A 23,763-nucleotide genomic window follows, 5' to 3' on the forward strand; every position below is an offset into this window, starting at 1 on the left:
ACAATAAGTCATACCTCGAATTATGCAATTATTAAAGACAGGTCAAAGTAATTCAGAAATCAGTATTTTCCTTCTTTAATCATCCCTTTAAACTCTGTGTGTTTAAGTGAATGATAATAAAACATGCTGTTTTTTTACATTCTTTCCTTCATTTCGTTGGGGAAATACTTTCCATGAAGGGAAGGAGAGTCTGAAGTTATCCCAGTCCAGTGTAGTAAGTCTTTCTCAAGAATCAGTAAGAAATGTTTTGGGGAGAATAAGGAGATAAAACAGCACCATATTTTAAGCAAGGAAAGAAGAAGACAGAGTTAAAAAGTCCATTAGAAATATGTTAAAGAATAATACTGAAAATTGTTATCTTCTCCCCTCCAGTTAGAACTCTAACTTAAAAAAAACAAAAAACAAAAAACAAATTCCTAGGGGTGTCTGGGTGGCTCAGTTGGTTAAGTGTCCAATTTCAGCTCAGGTCATGATCTCAAGGTTCACAAATTCGAGCCCTGCGTTGGGCTCTGTGCTGACAGCTTGGAGCCTGGAACCTGCTTCAGATTCTGTGTCTCCCTCTCTCTCTGCCCCTCCCCCCTCACACTGTGTCTCTCTCTTTTTCAAAAATAAACATTAAAAAAAAATAATAAAAACAAATACTTTAAGAGGAAATCAATCTTTGCTTCAACCCATATGACAGCACAGAGAGCACAACCCACAGAGAAGCAGTCACATTCAAAACATTTTTTTTTTTTAATTTTTTTTTTTTTCAACGTTTATTTATTTTTGGGACAGAGAGAGACAGAGCATGAACGGGGGAGGGGCAGAGAGAGAGGGAGACACAGAATCGGAAACAGGCTCCAGGCTCTGAGCCATCAGCCCAGAGCCTGACACGGGGCTCGAACTCACGGACCGCGAGATCGTGACCTGGCTGAAGTCGGACGCTTAACCGACTGCGCCACCCAGGCGCCCCTCAAAACATTTTTAAATGGACTCTAGTATATTTTGAGATCTGTAGGTTCATCTTTTATGTTCAAATAATAACGACAAATTATAAAGCTCTCCTGAAAGCAGTATGTAAAGTATTCAACTTACCTCTTCTTGATCCAACATTTGTGTCTTTAGTTTCTCTACCAACTGGCTCTGTTGATTAATTTCTTCATCCTAGAATTTTAAAGTACCAAGTTAACAAAGTAGCTCACAATCTGATTTTAATTATTTTCTAATACGAATTATAAGGTTACTATTCCCCCAATCAAGGTATTTCAAAACTGTTTCTCCAAGTCCAACATTGCTTATTTCAATCTCCTAAAAAAAATGTTGAAAGAGATGGAATGTCTTTCAATTAATAATTATAACACTTACCATGCAATTAAAAAAGCTTAAACTTATAAAACTTATTCATTAAATACTTTAAATGCTAAAAAATAATAAACATGTTTAAATTTATTATTGAAAATAATGGCCATTCACTAAAAAGGAGAATTACGGGCCAGCATCACTGATGAACATGGATGCAAAAATTCTCAACAAGATATTAGCAAATCGAACTCAACTGTACATCAAAAGATTATTCACCGTGATCAAGTGGGATTTATTTCTGGGCTGCAGGGCTGGTTCAGTATTCTCAAATCAATCAATGTGATAAAAAAAAGGATAAGAACCATATGATCCTTTCCATAGATGCAGAAAAAGTATTTGACAAAATACAGCATCTTGATAAAAACTCTCAAAAGAATAGGGAAAGAAGAAACATACTTTAACATCATAAGAGCCACATATGAAAGGCCCATAGCTAATATCATCCTCAATGGGGAAAAACTAAGAGCTTTCCCCCTAAGATCAGGAACACAACAGGGGTGCCCACTCTCAGCAGTGTTGTTCAACACAGTACTGGAAATCCTAGCCTCAGCAATCAGACACCAAAAAGAACAAAAGGTATCCAAACTGGCAAGGAAGAAGTCGAACTCTTACTCTTCACAGAGGACATGATAGTCTACATGGAAAACCTGAAAGACTCCACCAAAAAATTGCTAGAGTTGATACACAAATTCAGCAAAGTCACAGGATATAAAACCAATATACAGAAAATCTGGTGCATTTCTATACACCAATAATGAAGCAGCAGCAAAGAGCTATCAAGAAATCAATACCATTTACAACTGCACCAAAAACCGTAAAATACTTAGGAATAAACCTAACCATAGAGGTAAAAGATCTGTACACTGAAAACTATTTTCTACGCTCAGAGAAAGAAGAACAAATACTGTTAAAATGTCAATACTGCCCAAAGCAAGACACATTCAATGCAATCCCCATCAAAATAACACCAGCATTCTTCACAGAGCTAGAACAAACAATCCTAAAATTTGTATAGAACCAGAAAAGACCCCAAATAGCCGAAGTACCCTTGAAAAAGAAAACCAAAGCTGGAGGCATCAAAATCCCAGACTTTAAGCTGTATTACAAAGCTGTCATCAAGACAGTATGGTATTGGCACAAAAACAAACACACAGACCAATGGAACAGAGAACCCAGAAATGGGCCCACAAATATATGGCCAACTAATCTTCAACAAAACAAGAAAGACCATCCAATGGAAAAACAATCTCTTCAGCAAATGGTGCTGGAAAAACTGGAGAGCAAAATGCAAAAGAATGAAACTGGACCACTTTCTTAACACAATACACAAAAATAAACTCAAAATGGATGAAAGACCTAAATGTAAGACAGGAAACCATCAAAATCCTACAGGAGAAAACAGGCAACAACCTCTTAGACCTCGGCTGCAGCAACTTCTTACCTGACATGTCTCTGGAGGCAAGGGAAATAAAAGCAAACATGAACTATTGGGATGTCATGAAGATAAAAAAGCTTCTGCACAGTGAAGGAAATAATCAACAAAGCTAAAAGGCAAGGTATTTGCAAATGACACACTGGATAAAGGGTTAATATCTAAAATCTATAAACAACTTATCAAACTCAACACTCAAAATACAAATAATCCAGGGAAGAAATGGGCAGAAGATATGAATAGACATTTTCCCAAAGCAGACATGGAGATGGCTAAGAAACACACGAAAAGATGCTCAACATCACTGATCATCAGGGAAATACAAATCCAAACCACACTGAGATACCACCTCAACAGTCAGAGTGGCTACAATTAACAACTCAGGAAACAACAGATGTTGGCAAGGATGTAGAGAAAGGGGAACCCTTTTGCACTGTTGGTCGGAATGCAAACTGGTGCAGCCACTCTGGAAAATAGTATGGAGGTTCTTCAAAAAAGTAAAAATACAACTATTCTACAACCAAACAATTGCACTACTCAGTATTTATCCAAAGGATACAAAAATGCTGATTCGAAGGAGCACATACACCTCCACACCCCCATGTTTACAGCAGTGCTATCAACAATAGTCAAATTATGGAAAGAGCCCAAATGTTCACCAACTGATGAATGGATAAAGATGTGGTACACACACACACACACACACACACACACACACACACACACACACAATGGAATACTACTTGGTGATGAAAAAGAATGAAAATTTGCCATTTGCAACAAACTGGATAGGACTGGAGGGTATTATGCTAAGCAAAATCCATCAGTCAGAGATACACAGATTTATGATTTCACTCGTATGTGGAATTTGACAAACTCAACAGAGGAACACAGGGGAAGGGAAAGAAAAACAGATAAAAACAGAGAGGGAGGAAAGCCATAAGAGACTCTTAAACACAGAACAGAAGGCTGTTGGAGGGGAGGTGGGTGGGTGGATGGGTTAAATGGGTGATGGGCATTAAGCAGGGCACTTGTTGGGATAAGCATCAGGTGTTATATTAAGTGATGAATCATTGGGTTTTACTCCTAAACCAAGACTACACTATATGCTAACTAACTTGAATTTAAATAAGAAAGAAGGAAAGATAGATAGAAAGGCCACTCAGCTACTTCAAACTTGCCATATCTGCCTACAACACATATAAAATTCCACCTAAAAACAAAACCAGAACTATTTTCTTCTAGTCTCTTCACTGTTCTCGTTTTCCCTTTCCTATTTGCTTTGTAATTTGTTATTTTTCACACTTCTAATGGATATAATCAAAGCAGGAAAACACTATTACCACTTTATTCTGTTCCCTCTCTAATCTCTTGCATCACCTTTATTATTGAGTCCTTAGACCCCTGATTCTAAGAGATCATTTCATTAAGGCTCTCCAATGACCCAATGTTCAATTTCCTTCAGAAAATTAAAGAAGAGGGGGAAAAAATTAGGTCTCATACATAGTTTCTGCACAGAAACAGAAATTGTGATTTTATATTTTTTATTAAAACAGATGACCCTCGAACAATACAAGGGTTAGGGGTACTGACCCCTCCATGGAGTTGAAGATCCACATGTAACCTCTGACTTCCCCAAAACTTAAACTATTGGTAGTCTGCTGTTGAATAGAAGGTTTACCAATAATATAGACAATTAACATATTTTTTATGTTATATGTATGTATTATATATAGTATTTAAAGAAAATGTTATTAAAATCATAAAGAAAATACATTTATATTACTGTACTGTATCAAAAAAACCCACATCTAAGTGGACCCATGCAGTTCAAACCAGTGTTGTCTGAGGGTCAACTTTACGATTTTCAAAAGGTTAACAAATCAAGGAAAGATGTATACACAGGTCACCTGGACCCACAATATTAAAATTAGATAATAAAAATACCTGTATGTCATAACATTCTAAAACAAAATAGAACGTGAACAATACTTACCTTGTCATCAAGTTGTTTGTACAATTTAGCAATTTCTTCCTCACACTTTCTTCTCTCAGCATCAGTAAAGTTTCCAGTAACTCCAATCGTAGCTGCGGGTTTATCATTGGTGATGGTAATATCCTTATCCACTGCAAAAGCTTCCAAGTTGGCTTTCTCTTTGTCAAACTGTTCATCAATAGGCACTGTCTCTCCTAAAATAAGACAAGAGATAGTTAATAAACATCCACCTGTCTAAAACTAATGACAATTTTATTCAATTTCAGCAGCTCTCACCAACTGTATCTGTTCAGTCTGAGATTTAAAAAACTACAATTACTTTTCACTCACCCCCATCTTCTAAATCCAGTCACCAAATCTTGTAATTTTTATTGCTTCCACCCTAATCTAGGAAACTTGCCATCTGTGCCTTGATTGCTATAGCTCCCAAGATGGCCTTTATGCCTCTATTTATTATTTCAGGCAAAATCAGAATTTAAAAGACTGTAGTCATTTTTATTTGATGATCTCTAATACTTAAAAAATAAAAATGGATACGCTTTGCTATTCTTATTTATATTTGTGTCAGTCTCAAACTTATAAAACAGTTTTACATTCATATTCAACAAACTCAAAATGACAGATTTTATAAATTATTACCATTACGCCACCGGTTGAGTTCATTTTCAAGCCATTGAATGGTGTTCCGCAGGGTCTTATTTTTTTCCTTTTCTCTTTCATACTTCTTTTTCCACTGTTCTGCAGTTAATTCTACATTTACACAAACTGTGTTCTTAATTGTTTTGGCCCTAAAAGAAGTAATTGCAGGAAAAAAGTGTGACTAAAATTAACTATTTTCAATTACTATCTGTAGATCTCTGTTTTTTATATATATGTATGGCATATATGGCTGAGTAATTTGACTGTTTAATTATCTTTAGACTAAATACAAAGACCCATAATTACTACAGTGCTTCTTCAACAAGCTAAATAAATTTGGGTCAGTCCCCAAATCTGTGAATAGCTTAAAGACAAAAAAAATTAACCACCAGAGGAGGATAAAAAAAAAAGGGCCCATATTTTCCTAATTCTTTTGCAAGGCTGAATAAAAAAAAATTATTGTTGAAGGTCAAAAATAAAATCATCACTACTGACTTTCCTAGGTTAACCAATTCATATTATCTCATTATTTGAACCTGTCAACAGACTAACATAGAATTAGATTTGTCAAGCTTTTCTTTGTTATCTGACTCAAATGCTTATTTTCTTTAATGTTTAATTAAAGCTTCTCCTATAAATTTGACTGAATTTAACATTTGATTTCAATATGTACTAAAACTTAATTCAAATCTAGGCAGTTTTAAAAATGGACCTTGCTTGTATTATCTCTCAATTAAAAAGTTGTGTCATATTAACAATATGCACTGATTTGAATATCTACCTATATTTTCCTAGACTTAATAAACAAAAGACCTATCTACATTTAGACTTTGTATTTTCTTAACAACAAACCTTTGACCAAACAGGAGTGTAGATTTTGTTTCAGATTCGTTGTATGATGATGGAGAGCAGCAAATTACAATAGTGGTTCTACAGTTCCCACCTAATGAATCTTGAAGAATTCTTGTCATTTTACTATCGCGATATGGAACATATGTCTACAATACAAAAACAAAAGAAACAAAGACCGATGGGTTTCTACAGAATAAAATCTGTTTATAAATACTCTAAGTAAATTACAAAGGGATTTTGGCTATTTTAACTGATAATATTATGATGGGAACTGGAACATACATACTACTATAAATTCCTAAAGACAACTAATTTACACATACTGACTTAAAAACACCAGATGCCCGCTCCACCCTGGCCCCACAAACATCCGTGGATATACATACATTGATATTTAAGTAATTCCCCATAAGATAACCATAGGGAAAGAGAAGACATGTGTACTCACACTTCCCTCTGCCAAAGCAGAAATGACATTTCCAAGAGCAGAAAGTGACTTGTTGATGTTCTTAGCTTCATCCAGCACAGCACCTTCAGCTCCAGTTTTACTAACCTATGCATAAGATTTCAAAAGAATGAAAACAAAACTGTAAGTTTAAGAATTATTTTCTTTGAATTTTCTAAAAAGTTCAGAGGTCATCAATAACCAGCAAACAACAAAATGAAAAGCTTCATGATTTTGTCAATTATTTACTCTAAGCTATCACTACTTGAGTATTGGTCTTCTGACAACTGTAGGTCCATGACAAGAATGTGATTAAGGAGATCCCGAATTTTATTTTTAGTTTGTGCTCTTGAAAATAACAAATTTTCAGGTACATTTGCAATTTACTATTTGTTAATCCCCTTTGCTCCATTAAAGAGGAACCTTTTAAAATTTGCTAAATCATAAGGTTGATATTCTGTTATGTACTGAATTTAAATATATAAGCAAACCTGCTTTTAAAAAAGATATAAAATACATATGTTAAAGATAGGATAAAATAGTAGACTAGCAATGTCGGCTGAAGAAACAGCCTCTCAGAATACACAAAATTAAAGACAGGCTTTGAAGGATATGTTTAAGGCTTGAGTAAAAGGGAGTAGGTATGTCATTTTAATCAGAAGAAACAAATTAGTGAAACAGCAAAATGGTTGCAGAGATCAATATTAAAATATTTGAACTTATTTTGATTTTCACATAAATTATAATCAGATGATAGTCCACAGTAGAGTCTGTAATAATTAAATAATCATCCAAAGGAAAGAAAATAGGTACAACCAAACCAGAAAAGACTAATGGATAGTTATCAGTTTTCACAGGGAGCCCACTGCCAATATGGATAAAATAGATACCAAAAATTAGGAAAAGAATAACTAATAAAATTGATAACAATATGTGCTGAACTAATTCTCAATAAAAACATATACCCTAAGTAAAAGGTAACACCTATTGGTTGAACTGGACTATGGCACAAATGATAGTAACTTGCAACTGATTTTTCACTTTAAGTAGTCATTGGCAATGCATCAATGCTTTTAAACTCTCAAAAATACTACCAAATCCAATTTGATAAGTTTTCAAGATGTTAACAATGAATAATGCCTAAGTCCAAATTCAAGCTAAAGTTTATAAAAATGCTTAAATATCTACCAGAATATAAAGATTTTACCTTTTCACTACCAGCTAAATCAACCAGATAAAGTTTTCCACTCAGCTTTTGTTCCGTTTGCGTGTTCTCTTGTTTTACATTAATAAGAAATATACTGTGACTCCTAGAGCTATGTTCATTCATATCTGCAATGAAATTACACAAACAACTATAAACAAACATGGCTTTCCCTTACTAATAATTTCTAAAGCATCACTTTACATAAAAATCTTACAATTAACCAACTTGATAAAGATATTTTAAGGCAGCTCTGTACCTTAACTCGTGTTAATAAACATTCTACTTACTTGTAACTGCTACATGTCTGTTGGATTTTCCTTCATCAATGGTATCCATAACTTCATCTGGACTACATACAAAACGCTCTGTGCATCCCTATAAAATAATTTTTTTTAATATGTCAATAACCTTAAAAAATTTTCTTACAGGGTTTTTCTTTAAAAAAAAATTTTTTTAATGTTTATTTATTTTTGAGGCAGAGAGAGGAAGACAGAATCTGAAGCAGGCACCAGGCTCTGAGCTGTCAGCAGAGCCCAACGCAGGACTTAAACTCATGAACTTTGAAATCATGACCTGAGCCGAATCAGACGCTTAACCAACTGAGCCACCTAGGCGCCCCTACTACAGGATTTTTCTAAACAAGCATTCTGTATTATTTTATAAGTACCTTTACATAGGGAACTCGGTTTTTATCTTCATGAACGGAAAGGTTGGTCTTTGAAACTGAAAAAGACAAATAAATAATATCAGCAACATTCTCCTAAACTCTAACACTAGTCATGAAAGAGCTAATTCAATAGATTGTTTCCTTTCCCAAGCAGCCTAATAGGTAAATTTTATTTTATTTATTTATTTATTTATTTATTTTTTTAAATTTTTTTTCAACGTTTATTCATTTTTGGGACAGAGAGAGACAGAGCATGAACGGGGGAGGGGCAGAGAGAGAGGGAGACACAGAATCGGAAACAGGCTCCAGGCTCTGAGCCATCAGCCCAGAGCCTGATGCGAGGCTCGAACTCACGGACCGCGAGATCGTGACCTGGCTGAAGTCGGACGCCTAACCGACTGCGCCACCCAGGCGCCCCATAGGTAAATTTTAAAAATATGAACACATCACTATTAAAAAAGACTCTGCAGAAACAGTTAGAGGAGATCTGAATAGAAACTTAATGCAGCAATATAGAATTTTAGGTCCAATGCAACCTCTACCACCCACATTTTGGAAATAACAAGCCAGAGTGGTTGAACAGTTTGCCCAAGGGCAATGTATCTAACTGACAGCAGACTAGGACTCAGGACCTCTAACTACAATCCATTTCTCTAATTACTAAAGAAACACAAGCACCCATAAATATGTGCTTTAAATAAGTTATTCAATGTGTAAAAGAAATTCAACTAACTTTAAAAGAACTTTAAAATCGGTTTCTTGTAATTTAAGTCAATTTCATAGAGGTTACTTAGAAATGGTCTCACGCCTATTAAAAAAAGTAACATGTGCTATTTTAAAATGATAAAAGAGCAAGAATTTAACTTACCATCTAACAGGTCCCTTATCTTATCCAAATAAATTTCAAAATATGAAACCTGAAGGGCAAAGAAATAAAGTAAAAAAAGATCAACTAATTAAAATTATAAAATAATTTATTAGTAGTATAATAGTATACTACTATACTACTAGTACTATACTACTACTACTACTATACTACTAATATACTACTATTTTATACTACTATAGTAGTATAAAATAATTTATAATTAGTTCATTAAATTTATTGGGGTTTGAGTGCCAAGCACCATCTATACCAGAGGACAGAGTTAACAACTCAGCCACAGCTCATGTTCTAACAGGAATATCTAAATTCTCTAAACTGCTCATGTAACTAAAAAGCAATTTCTATTACATATCTCCATCTTCAATGAATTAGACTCATGAGAGCAGTAAGAACCTTTGAGTTCAGTAATAAACTCCATCATTTTACAGAGGAGGCTAAGACAAAAGAGACTTTATGACCTTGTTTAAGGTCATCTAATGGCAGATTAAGAACCCTCAGTTTACTAACTCTAATGATCTTTCTACTGTAACTGTCCATAAAATAACTAAAAATATTTTTAAAACAAAAGAGCATTTATTATTTCTTGGAATAAAATTATTCTAATATAAAACAAAATACCCCAAGGATTTTACCTTAATATGAAATTCCAAATTTTCATCCATAGAATAAATGTAATTAAAAATATCTTGCACTATTCTTGGAATAATGCCCATGCCTTCTGGATCATGAAGTTTACCCTAAACAGAGAATGAGACTTTAAGTATGAATTAAAAGTAGAAACTTCCAATCTACAATTTACAGCCAATAGAGGATAGAAATTGTAATTGTTGCCATTTTATTGTGAAATGGCTCTACAAATATGTAAAAAATCCAATTCAACTATTACATATATTTGTAAATTATACATAAATACTGCATGTCAACAACATGGGTTACCAACTGATCTTAGCCTTTTATTTAATCATTAGATTTAGATTGTCCATGCTTGTGAAATGAACATATTCTAAAGAAAGAGTTTTAGTTTGTTTCTTCCAATGTAAGTTCATACTGTTCCTTCAAGTTGAATCCACGCAAGTGCTAGAAATGTCCTTGTTCTCCGTAACTTTATGGAAACGAGTAATGTGAATTACACTAAAATACTCAGCCATTTATACAGAATGCTCAGATAAATGACAAAAGCAGATGCTTTGTAGCAGCAGCATAAGATATAGGATGTTTTCTAGAAGCAACGTTTGGGCAGATCCACATCTTATTATAATGGCAGCACCGACAATTGTGGACACATTCCTATTAAAGAAAAGTGGCAGGTATTTGGAGAGGAGAACGAATTGCTCTGAACAGAAATGAAAACATAAAACATTCAAGATTTCAAATTTCCATTATAAAGAAAATTCCTGTTAATTCTAAAATGTTTATAATTGTGTGGTTATGCTGTCAAAACAAAGCTAGATATGATTTCAAATATATAATTTCAAACTCCAGAACTGATTAGATTCCAACAGTGATGTTACCTATGTATTATTCATAAGAGAGTAAGCAATAGAATAAAGCTGTCTAAATACAGTAAAATCATTTCTCAAATAATGAATGAATGCACCTCTATTCTGCAAACCACATGCAAGTACAGATTATAAAATATTACCTCCATTGTATGTGTCTTCCCGGAGGATGTTTGTCCATATGCAAATATCGTTCCATTGTATCCCTCAAGTACATCTATGAGAAAACAAGAGATTTTGTACTTCAGGGGGTTTATTTTTCCCCTTAAGGAAGTTTCATGAGAAATTACTTAAGAATGTTAGAAAACACTGAAAAAATTCACATACATATTAACCCTGTTCCTCATCCATGCATAATCAAATCTGCACAGTAAAGGAAGGTTCAGATTTTCTTTATACTAATATGAAAGATACCATCACGAAGTTTAGTTCTTGAAAAATTTATAAAGACATTAAAGAAAAAAATAAGAATACATTAATAGTAATTTTCTTAGTAATGATCCACCTGAGTAGTTACTTTCTCTCCAGCCCAGATTACTTTCTGTGGTCAATAAAACACAAAATTTAAATTCCATTGCTTATACTCATTTCTTATATAAGTGTACATATATCTCAAATGTCATTATACCTGTATTCCAAAGATTTATGTGACCTAAAAGGAAAAAAATGTTCTGCAAATTTACATAGAGATTATGAATTCACTTTTACAACTAGGACTACTGATTAGTGGTTAACTGGTGGTTAAATCTCACAAACCCATACAACAGTCTCCCTTACACAAGCTTAATAAGCCCAGTTCTAACTCAAAAATAAATTCTCAGAAAGTCCCTATGAAATTAAGTATTTTCTAGCCCTGTATGTACTCCAAAATCTACCATTAACCTTAATTTAAATATCTTTCTTTACTAGGCTGAAGGGAAAAAAGAAAATTTAACAAGGTGACCTTTTTATTTTCAATTTTTAGGGATTTAGTTGTATTATTTTGGTGACGAAAAGGTACTAAGAGATTACACTGTATTCTAGAGGAAGCTAAAGTAAAAAGAGAAGACTCTGTTGGAAATAGCTGATGGCAACAGTGGTAAATCAGTAAGCAAGTCAATCCTTGTATTTTTTTTTTTAATTGGTTATTTAAAAAATAAAAAAAAGAACAATGCCAACATTGGGCTCAACTAACTAGATATTAACAGATTTCCTACAGAAACATCTATTAACAACAACAACAACAACAACAACAACAAAAGAAGGTATTTACTCCCCTGGGAAAATTTTAAGAGATCTTCTATCACATTTAAAATGGATGGCATTGCAGTATAATTTTGAGTAAGAAATTATCTAGAGAAAAAAGTACTAGACCCTTTCCAATTCACTTCCTTTACACATAATTGTTCTCAGTATGTCTATGTCACACCCTCTGCTTAGTATCTTTTAATCAAATCCAAATTTTTGATATATCTATTCATGATATGATCCAAATACCTAGCAACCACCAAAATAAATAATAAATACTGGTAAGTGAACAAGTGACTTTCTCAAGATCATATTTACTAGCATGTCTACAGAATATTACAGTATTATTTGTGGTTATGTGAAACTATGTATGTGAAGGGACCTAGGATAACAAATGTATACAATACATTTGTATTTGGGACTTCAAGCATAACTTAAAAAATTTCGTATGATTACAGAGATTATGGAATATTCAACATTCAAATATTTATTGGACACCTGCTAGGATCTAAGCTCTGCTCTGGGCGCAAGGGATAGAACAATGACTGATTAGAGGTGATTTCTAGACATACCACATTATAACTAAAGTAAGTTTATAAACTTACTTTATAGGTAGGAAAATAATTCTTGCCTACCTTCATATCCAGCCCTGACTTTGCTTTCTCTAGTGACTTACCCCCAACAAATCTAAACAAACAGAAAAAGTGAATACATTTTACAGGAACACTCCTATAACCACTAAAATCTGATCAGTTACATTTTATAATTTTACTGTTTAATCATGTATCTATCCATCCATCTCATTTTTTAATGCATTTCAAAGTAACCTGCAGACTTCAGTACACTTTCACCTAAAATACTTCACCATGCATATATCATTAACTAGGATTCTTTTTCCAGTTTCCATCCCTGAGGTAAAAAATTTATATACAATGAAATGTACCCATCCTGAGGATGAATCTTTAAAAAAATAAAAAATAACACTCATCTGTTTAAAAGTCCTGGAGAGCATACATTTGTAATCAGGTAAAATTAGGCTCTTTTTGACCTGGCTCGTTTGCTTTTTCAGCTCCACCTCCCATCATCCTTCCTCTCACAATGCTCTTTTGGTGGTCAAAATGATCAAATCTGACAAATTCACATGGTGCAACTTCAGTCATACCATAATGTATGTTGTTTCCCACATTCACGATGCTCTTCTCAGGTGGGTATGCCTTGATGCAATGTCACCTCTGCCCACAAGGCACCCCTCTTTCTCCTTCCTACTCTTTGTGCATCTTTTTTAAAAATGTTTTTATTTATTTTTGAGACAGAGACAGAGCATGAGCAGGGGGGCAGAGAGAGAGGGAGACTCAGAATCTGAAGCAGGCTCCAAGCTCTGAGCCGTCAGCACAGAGCCCGACGCAGGGCTCGAACTCACAGACTGTGAGATCATGACCTGAGCTGAAGTCGGATGCTTAACCAACTGAGCCACCCAGGCGCCCCTTTGTGCATCTTTTAAGACTAGCTTAGGCTTTACTTTTTTCTCCAACCCAACACCATAAATCACCCCAAATAAATTTGGATGAGCAGCTTATCCTATGTGTTCTTATAGCATCTACATTTAAAGATTATACTTATTACTGTATATTGCAACAGTCAATTAACTTGTCTGCCTTCCTCACCTGCTTGTAAACTCCTTGAAGCCAGGACTGTGTTTAACTCCTACTAGTAGTAGGTTCTACTAGTAGTAGTAGTCACTACTATTAAGTGACTGGCACTTAGTAGGGACTTGAATGCTTGCTGAATAATTGTTACCATTACAAACACACAGCATCTTTCTAATGCCTCCCTCACCCGTTAAAATACACTTTTGCTGTTCTTGTGAGAAACAGAGATGGACAACTATAGACAAGTATTACTTCTTTCATACTCTGTAAAAACGAAAAATATTTAGGGGCACCTGGGTGGCTCAGTCAGATGAGCATCTGACTTCGGCTCAGGCCATGATCTCACAGTTTGTGAGTTCCAGCCCTCATCAGACTCTCTGCTATCAGCTCAGAGCCCGCTTCTGATCTTGTCCCCACCCGCCCCCCCTCATTCACGTGCTATCCTTCTCAAAAATAAATAAAACGTTAAAAAAAGAAAGAAAAACATTTAGTAAGCAAGACAACAGCATAACACCTTCTAAAAGCCAATTCTCTCTCTGAACTTCAGGTTCCTCATCAGCAAAATGTCTGCTTAAGGAAGGCTATGAGAATTACAAATCAGAAAATTGTTAACATCTGAGAGCATAAAATGTGCCAGGCTCTAATAATTTTTCATACATTAATGTATTCAATTCTCACAAAACCCTGTGAAAGGTACTATTTTTAGTCCTACTTTACAGAGAACAAAACTGAGGAACAGAGATATTAATTTGCCCATACTTCCACAGCTAGTAAGATAGAGCTGGGATGCAAACCCAGACAGTCCTGGCTCTAAAGACATACTCTTGACCCCTGTACTGTATTATCAAGGAACACAGGAACTAAAATAAAAATATGGGAGGCCACATCTGGAAAAATTAAAAGTAAATGAAGTGGCAAACAGTTCAGGTCAGGAAGCTCCGGTAGGAAACAGAGAAATCTATTAAGGACTGGTAAGATGACTAGCATATAGCAAGTACTGAATAAATGACAACTACTTCATACAGAGAACTGAAGAGACATCCCTCAGATTTGGAATTCACGAGAGAATACAAGTGGGTAAACCTTGCTTGAAATAAAGAAAACCTATCTACTGAATCTATAGAAAGGAAAAGGTAATAACTTTGTACATAATAAAGTTGTACAAACATAAACTTGTACAGAAATTTATGAAACAATGCTTCAGTGAACCATCAGGAGCCCAAAGAGTACTAGCTGCTTTCAGGTCGTCCTTGGCAGCTTGCTCATCAAATCCACATCTCAGAAGAAATACCAATTCACCTATCATTTTGCTGACTATTGCCTACCAACAGTTTCTAACCATGGCCTTCCACCTGATCTGTGTGCCAATAACTGTCCCAAGGACAACCTGCCATGTATTTAAATTGGTTTCCTGTCCTCATACCTCCCCAGGCACTCACCACCTACCTCTACCTCATCTCTCTCCTTACATCTATGTATCTATCGTTAACTCTGCCACATTCATGTTCTCGCCCAGGACAAGTCCCACTACCTACTATCAATATCCAGCCTTCTCCAAAATGGTAGACAGCATTTGGGTGAAGATAAAAGGAGCAAGTCATAGCCAGGTGATACTTTCCTAATACAAATTACAAGCTGGCAAAGAAGCTGGAGAGAGACAGTGACAGAACTTTCTATTGTAATAGTTGCTTGAAGCCTAATTTTGTAGAGTGAAAATATTGTAGACTGAGTTACCCTAAGCACAATTATGATGATTAAATTAATAAAATAATTTCCTCTCTTAGAAGACAGAGGAAACAAACATCAGTTGATATCTGTTGTGTATTTGCTTCTCATACCAGGCCCTGGGTGAAGTTCTTTTTCTTGAATCTTTTTTTTTTTTTTAATTAATTTATTTTGAAAGAGAGAGCAGAGCATGCAGAGGGGTAGAGAGAGAGAAGTGAGAAACCCAAGCAGTCTCCACACTGTCATCACAGAGCTCAATTTGAGGCTTGATCCCATGGACTGCGTGAGATCACGACATGAGCCGAAACCAAGAACCAGACGCTTAACCAACTGGGCCACTCAGGCGTCCCTCCATGAATCATCTTTTTAAATATTCACAGTACCCTCATTTTACAGAACAGGAAATGGAGACTTAGAAAGGTTAGGTAACCTGTCTCTGTCTCTCAAAAATAAATAAATTATAAAAAAAAAATTTTAAATACATATATATAAAAAAGGGGTGCCCGGGTGGCTCAGTTGGTTGGGTGGCTGACTTCAGCTCAGGTCTTGATCTCGTAGCCCGTGAGTTCGAGCCCCGCGTCGGGCTCTGTGCTGACAGCTCAGAGCCTGGAGCCTGCTTTGGATTCTGTGTCTCTCTCTCTCTGTTCCTCCCTGCTTGTGTTCTCTCTCTCTCAAAAATAAATAAATGTTAAAAAAATTTTTTTTTTTAAAAAAGAAAGGTTAGGTAACTTGCCAAAAGTCGCACAGCTAGAAAGTGGCAGAGCCTGGATTTCAATCTAGGTCTGATTCCAAAGCCTGTGTTCTTAACCATAATGCAAACAAATGAACTGCTCTTCAGAATTCAGTTCTAAACAGTAAAACAGAAATTTGTTGTGAAGTAAAAGGGATCAAATTTTGAGAACAGGAGGGAAATTTCACTAAATGAATCATGTCATCTTAAAATTGTAAACAGTAATGAAAAAGAACAGAAGGTAATAGAAACATGTACCTCAGGACTTCAGATTACAAAGGGTTCTGAGAAAGGTAAGTATGAAACTATTATTAAGAGACTAATTAAGGATGTACAAAAGAGATAAAAATCACTAGAACAGCATGAGAAAAATAGAAGTCCATAATGAGTGAGTCTAATCAAAACAAAAAAGTTAAGGCCCTAAAAAGAGATTTTAAAATATTCAGAAAAAGACTAATATAATATGAGTAGACTTGCATAGCCCAGAGAATAAAATGTTAACAGATAATATAAGACAGAGGTATTCCCATTTTATTACCACCTTCTACACAATTATCCTCAAAATGGAACAACAAAATAAACACTGCCAAGAAAGACTTTAAGGCTGAAGTGGATAAGACATTCAGAGAATGGATTTAAATGAGCCCAGGTTTCTAGTTATAGGAGAAATACATTCCATGGATAAAAACTTCACAGCCACCAAGCTAATTTTTAAAAGCCATGGGGAATGAAAAGTTAACAGCAGATTATAACTTGTAAATGTTATACTCATTTTCAAAAAGGAAAAATGATAGATTATGGGAACTACAGACAAGTATACAAAATTTCACTAAGGAAAAGCTATGGTTGAACTAAACTCATTTCCTGTCTCGATACGGTCACCCAACTGATACTCTGGAGAAACACCAGCCTCATGTACCATGACTTCATAAAAGGATCCAAATTTTTCATCAAATTTTTGTTGGTATGTGACAAGCTAAGAACTAGGTAACTGTATAAGAGAATCTGAAGTCGGATGGATACCCAGTGTGATTTAATTAACTGCCAAAAACCTTTAGTTTTCAGAAGACTAGGCAAGGAACACAGCCCATTAAGCCTTTATTAAAACTTATTATACTTTGAGTGGGGGGAGAGGCAGAGCACTGGGCTCAATCCCACAAATCATGAGATCATGACCTGAGCCAAAACCAAAGTTGGACGCTTAACCAGCTGAGCCACTCAGGCGCCTCCCGTTAAGCATTTTATAAATGATTTAGAGTCATATTTTTCAAACAACACCTACAAAAAGTTTAAAAAAAAAATTCCAAGTCCCTGACATCATAACAGACTTATCAAATACGCTGACAGCCAACATATATCCCAATAAGATAACCATAAAAACAACACTCAAAATATAATCAAGAGCTAAAATGATAAGATGGAATCCACACTTTGAAAGCTGATAGTCAAATTTTATTTTATTTATTTTAATGTTTATTTAGGAGAGAAGGCGAGAGGGGGAGGGGGAGAGAGAGAGGGAGAGGGAGAGGGAGGGAGAGAGAGGGAGGGAGGGAGAGAGAGGGAGGGAGGGAGGGAGGGAGGGAGGGAGAGAGTGAGCGAGTGAGCAGGGAGAGGGGCAGAGAGGGAGACACATAATCAACCCAAAGCAGGCTCCAGGCTCTGAGCTGTCAGCACAGAGCCAAATGCGGGGCTCAAACTCACAAACCGTGAGATCATGACCCGAGCTGAAGTTGGACGCCCAACTGACTGAGCCACCCAGGCGCCCCTATAGTCAAATTTTAAAACTCCAATACTCAAGTGTGGAAGAGCGTTTAATGTTGGCCACAGGAGATGTGAAAAAGATCTGTACATTTAAGTTGCCCATGAGCTTATGAATCAATAACTTAGTAGTGAATGTGGGGCACCCGAGTGGCTCAGTCGGTTAAGCATCGACTCTTGATTTCAGCTCAGGTCATGACCTCAAAGGTTCATGAGTTCAAGCCCTGCATTGGGCTCTGTGCTGACAGTGCAGAGCTTGCCTGGGATTCTCAGTCTCCTCTCTCTGCCTCTCCCCACCCCCCCCCCCCACCCCATCAAAAATAAAGAAATAAACATTAAAAAAAAAAAAAAAAAACTCATGTAAAATCTTAGGCTGTACTGATTAAAAAAGTATGTTAAAATCAAAGAATGTAATGTAATTGTGTTCTATGACAGATTCATTTGGAAAATTACTTGATGCCTACAAACAAAAGAGGACACTGCCTGTTCCTCTTTGTTGTAATCATTTATAGAATCAAGTTAATTCTCCATCATTCTATGAAGATTTCAACATCCAGTCCACTGTCTCTCATCAATACTATTCCTGTTGTAATTCTTAGTGGTTCCAATGTCCATTTAGTAGATGATCCTATTAAAATACCCTGATCTCTCAGATCCTGGGCCTAGTTTTCTCCATGATCTCTTGTCCTTTACTCCTTCAGATGTCAATTCTACAGTTATATTCTAGACCTTTTATTTAATTACTAACTACACTGTTTCCCTAAGGCCAATTAAGTATCTACCCCCTATTGTTCCTTCTAGTACCCTGATTCCAACAAACCTTTGACCCCACAAAGACTATAATATACTAACCTTACCGCTTCTTTTCATGTCCCTCAAACCCATTCCTCCCACCTGTGCTCTCCTTCCCCTCACTCACCGTAGATTCCATGGTTCACTATTATCATCATTCTCTTGACTACAGCCTCAATTAATTCTCCTGCCTTTCTCTCCCTCTTTTGTACTCATCTAGTAAAACACCAACTAGGTAAATTCAACTCTTCTGGCTACTAACTTCAAGTGGGCCCTTAATGCTGCCTGGCAATACTGCCACATTTCCCTAATCCATTCACTTCTATTGCCAGACAACTTCATTCTTTTTCCTAGGACCCCCTCCCCCTCATCTTCATTCTGTGATGACTTTGCTCCCTGTATCACATACAAAATGGAATATGAAAAGATCTGCATTTTTCTTCCATCACACCTATAGACTTCTATCCAAAAACTCTACCTATTCTCCTGTTACTGGATGAATTTTCTGTGCTCCTACTTAACCCTAACCTGTCCACTTTTATACCGAATCCCATCCCCTCTATCCTAGTATTCACAGGGATATCACTCATACCCTCTCTCAACTCTAGGGTTCTATGGTTTTAGAAAATATAAACTTGGAAAATCTTAGTACAAATTAATAGTATTAACTGGAATGTACACACTTCCTCAAGCATTTTTCTGTTGAACACAAGAGAAGTCTTTGGGGAAGAAATAACAATGGAATGGAAGAATGATAGATTGCTACCATTTTCTACTATTTTTTAGAAACTTATCTATTTTGTATTCATTCTCATGCTGCTGTATTTCTATAACTGCTACCTTAGAAACTCTCCTGGGAATACCTAATAGAAATGCATCTTTTAGAATAAGTGTGTTAACACTAAAATTCTTATAATACCCTTCACTAGGTACTGTGTATGAATTAGATCATGGAATTTGAGCAACAGTGTGTTTACTAACTGTATGTTATCTTTTTTATTAAACTGTCTTCTACAATTAACTAAAAAAGGGGGGGGCAATTAAAATGAAAAACAAATGTTGGGTAAATGGAGAAGATCACAAACAAATTTTACTTATTGCTGGGACAACATAGCAATATATTTACCTTTAACAATCTTCTTTGCACAATCATTATATACTTGCTCTTGAGAGGTGTTTGACTGGAACACTCGGTCAAATGCATAAGGCTTGGACTGAAAAACAGAAACAAAGGTGTCAACATCACAAATTAAAGGTGAATGGACACTTCTAAGCTCCTTTAAAGATGTCATCATATATTTAACCTTTGAAATAGAGTACTTACTATGCATTACTTCATGTCATAGTATCTTTGTAGAAAGGACCTTAGGGATCACTAAGTACAAATTCACTAGAATAAACTTTACAAAACCAAAAATGTCTTTGTTAGATTTCCAGGGCCTAGCACTACTATGATAGTGAAATATTGTTGAGTGAATTTTTATTTAATGAGTGTCTACTCTGGCAAGTACTGAGGCTCTATTTTCAATAGTATCATTTTGCAGACAAGGAAACTAGAATCCTGAAAAGTATAAACGGTGTTAATGACAAAACTAAAATTTAAATCCAAATCTCCTTTCAGTTCAGAGCTCCTTCCACTACTCCCATTAGGCTTTTCATTTTACTGCAACAGCTTTCCAATCATTCATTCATTTAACAAATATTTATGGAATGCCTAATATACTAGACATCTTTTTTTTTTTTTTAATTTTTTTTTCAAAGTTTATTTATTTTTGGGACAGAGAGAGACAGAGCATGAACGGGGGAGGGGCAGAGAGAGAGGGAGACACAGAATCGAAAACAGGCTCCAGGCTCTGAGCCATCAGCCCAGAGCCCGACGCGGGGCTCGAACTCACGGACCGCGAGATCGTGACCTGGCTGAAGTCGGACGCTTAACCGACTGCGCCACCCAGGCGCCCCTAGACATCTTACTAGAATGATGACCAAGATAGATACACTCTCTACTTTAATGGAGCATAAGTAATAGTGGGGCAGGCATCAGACAAATAATTAAATGACTAGATATCTGACTCATGCAATGGAGTGCTGTGACAGCATACAAAAGAAGAACCCAAGTCTGGGAGAAAGCAGAAATATAGCAGGGAATGACTCTGGAGAAGGGATGTTTAAGAACTGAAGAATAGCTCACTACCTGTCTCTTCAATACTAGTCATGAGGGTGGGAAGTAGCCTAGCTAGGTACTGGGATGCTTAAAGATCCTACGGCAGAAAGAAGCTTGTAGAATGCAGAAGCCAAAAGAAGTTAAGTTGGAAGTTTAAGGAGCAAAGATCAAATGTAAATGACAACACAATGAAAAAGGCAAATAACATCTTAGTGTTATTTTGAAAATAGTTTTGACCTCCTGGGTCCCCTGAAAGGATCTTGGGGACTCATTTAGAACACTGCTGATATTGTCTGATGAATGAGCCACAGGGATGGAATGAAAAAAATCAGTGTCCATGCAAGTCAAGGAAGAATTATCAAGGAGGGACTGATTGTGTCAAACATAGCTGTGAGGTCAAGGCAAAACTGAAAAGTATCCAATGACAAAGGTCAGACTGGAAAGAGATTTAAAAAGTATTAGAAGTAACTGAATAGAGCAGAAATCAGGCTACAGGTCTAAAAAAATTTTTTTTAAAGATGGGTAAGACCTGAACAAGTTTAAATGCTGGCAGGAACAATCTAGTAATCAAGGAGAAAAAGTAAGCATGCACAGATAAGAGGAGGGCAAGGGGATTCTAAGTATTTGAAAGGAAGTGTATGCCTGCTTTCTACCTGCTCCTAAAGGAAAGGACAGACACTGGACCCTAAAATATAAAACAATCATGACTTCCCAAACAATCCTTAACATTACAGAAGACTTCTCAGGCCTTAGCATTAAAAAAAAAAAAACAAAAAAACAAACAAACAAACAAAAAAAAAAGACCTTACTTTTTAGAAACTACATCCCACAGTCTCCTTCCCCAAAGTCTGCAATAATATAATGAAAATTACAACGAAACAGACACTCTTAAAGGGCTATCCAAAGTCATTCCTAATTCCCCTTCCCCATGCCAGTTTCCACTACATACGTTGGGAAGCTAACCACCAGATAGCCTAGTCTCCTTGCAACTAGTGGACACGTGACCCAGTTCTGGATTCTGTAAATAAAGTGATGGTCTCCTGAAGGGTCTCGGGGAAACGGTTGTTTTCTGATAAAAAGGACCATCTCAGCTGAAGCTGCCCTTTCTCCTTTCTGGAATGATGGAGCTGTAGCATCCATCTTACAAACATCATGATAAATCAATTACCTTAAGGATGACAACAGATAACAGAGTCATTAAGTAGTAGCAGTAAGGGCCTATCTGTAGACTTTTTATATTTGAGAAAAATAACCTCGTATTTATTTAAACCACTATTAGTTGTTTTCCTTCTGCAGCTGAAAGCATTCCTAAAGGATATACTAAGATGACCTCACTTTGGTATTCAATTAAAAGTAGGCATCTCAATGTCTGATTATTCTTTGCCTAAATGTCCTTTCACTAAGGTTCTACAAAGACATTAACATTCAATTTTACAGGTGCAACTAAAAAAAAAAAAAAAATCTACTCTTTTACTGATTTTATAAGACATAATCGTGATTGAAAACAAACACATGTACAATCAAAATAACAATCCCCATCCACAGATAAACCATGCTAATTCTTCCTATGCAAAAAGAAAGTAACTTTTCCTCTGTATGTATCCAGCAAACATTTAGCACCTATCATCAGATATCGTAAACGATTAACAGAGTTTTAGAAATGTTATTTAACTAGTACAGACTGTAGAGTTCAAAGAACAGAGAATAAGGCTGGGTAGAATCTTGAACACTAAGGTAAGAAGCTGTATACTAAGATCTAATGTAAGTGGTCATGCAATGTTAACTGAATTGAAATGGAGTCAGCATCTGGCATTAAAGAACTCATGGTAAAGAGTCAAAAACAGACTGCAATTAGCCAAAATATACATTTAATAAAAAATGTATAAAAAATACTATGAAAACAAGAATTAAACAATGATTAATTCAAATTTTGCTTGCATGAAACAAACTAATCAACAGAAAATAGGTAATAGCATGAAGACAACTGCATCCTCCAAAGTCAGTCAAATAATACAATTTTATTGAAGTAAACATTTCGAAAATATAAAGAAGGGTGCCTGGGTGGCTCAGTTAGTTGAGCGTCAGACTCTCAATTTCAGCTCCGGTCACTGCTTCGCGGTTTGTGGGTTCAAGCCTCACATAGGGCTCTGCACTGACCATGCGGAGCCTGTTTGGAATTCGCTACTCCCCTCCCCATCCCCGCCCCGCCCCTGCTATGTCCCTATCCCACTTACACTCTCTCAAAATAAATAAACTTAAAATATTTTTTTAATAAAAATAAAAAATACAAAGAACAGGAGTGTCTGGGTGGCTCAGCTGGTTGAGTGTCTGATTCTTGGTTTCAACTCAGGTCAGGATCTCAGTTTCATGGGTTCAAGCCCCCTGTCGGGCTCTGCGCTGACAGTGTGGAGCCTGCTTGGGATCCTTTCTCTTTCTCTGTCTCTGTCTCTGTCTCTGTCTCTTTCCCTCCGTCTCCCCTGCTCACACTCTCTCAAAATAAACTTAAAAAATTATATATGTATATAAAGAACAAACATGACTGAGTTTTAAGTCATCTCCATTATCACATCAATAAAAACAGTGGTCTTAAACTTTCACTTAGTAAGAGATATACCCAAAATAATGGATAATAGTAAAACCTGCCTCAAAAGTACTTTTATACAGCTGTTTACTATAGCATTCCTTATCGCAAATACGCAAACTAAAAAATAAGCTAGGATCGAGTGATTTTTTTTTAGATGTTAGATCATTGTT

The 23,763-nt window shown here is 35.8% G+C and overlaps 1 protein-coding gene across 1 annotated transcript in view; it reads right to left on the reverse strand.

The window, feature by feature from the left end:
• Positions 1 to 23,763, reverse strand: part of KIF5B (kinesin family member 5B) — a 50,146-nt gene that overhangs the window by 21,590 nt on the left and 4,793 nt on the right. The window contains exons 2-13 of the mRNA XM_045466101.1: positions 19,975 to 20,062; positions 11,111 to 11,184; positions 10,101 to 10,205; positions 9,451 to 9,499; positions 8,583 to 8,638; positions 8,203 to 8,290; positions 7,916 to 8,040; positions 6,712 to 6,816; positions 6,264 to 6,409; positions 5,412 to 5,560; positions 4,773 to 4,966; positions 1,078 to 1,146 (exon numbers count right to left, since the gene is read on the reverse strand). Of these exons, the coding sequence (XP_045322057.1) occupies positions 1,078 to 1,146; positions 4,773 to 4,966; positions 5,412 to 5,560; positions 6,264 to 6,409; positions 6,712 to 6,816; positions 7,916 to 8,040; positions 8,203 to 8,290; positions 8,583 to 8,638; positions 9,451 to 9,499; positions 10,101 to 10,205; positions 11,111 to 11,184; positions 19,975 to 20,062 (1,248 nt within the window). The remainder of the gene's footprint in view (positions 1 to 1,077; positions 1,147 to 4,772; positions 4,967 to 5,411; positions 5,561 to 6,263; positions 6,410 to 6,711; positions 6,817 to 7,915; positions 8,041 to 8,202; positions 8,291 to 8,582; positions 8,639 to 9,450; positions 9,500 to 10,100; positions 10,206 to 11,110; positions 11,185 to 19,974; positions 20,063 to 23,763) is intronic.

This window comes from Leopardus geoffroyi, chromosome B4 (assembly GCF_018350155.1).
Source record: "Leopardus geoffroyi isolate Oge1 chromosome B4, O.geoffroyi_Oge1_pat1.0, whole genome shotgun sequence".
Taxonomy (NCBI): Eukaryota; Metazoa; Chordata; class Mammalia; order Carnivora; family Felidae; genus Leopardus; species Leopardus geoffroyi.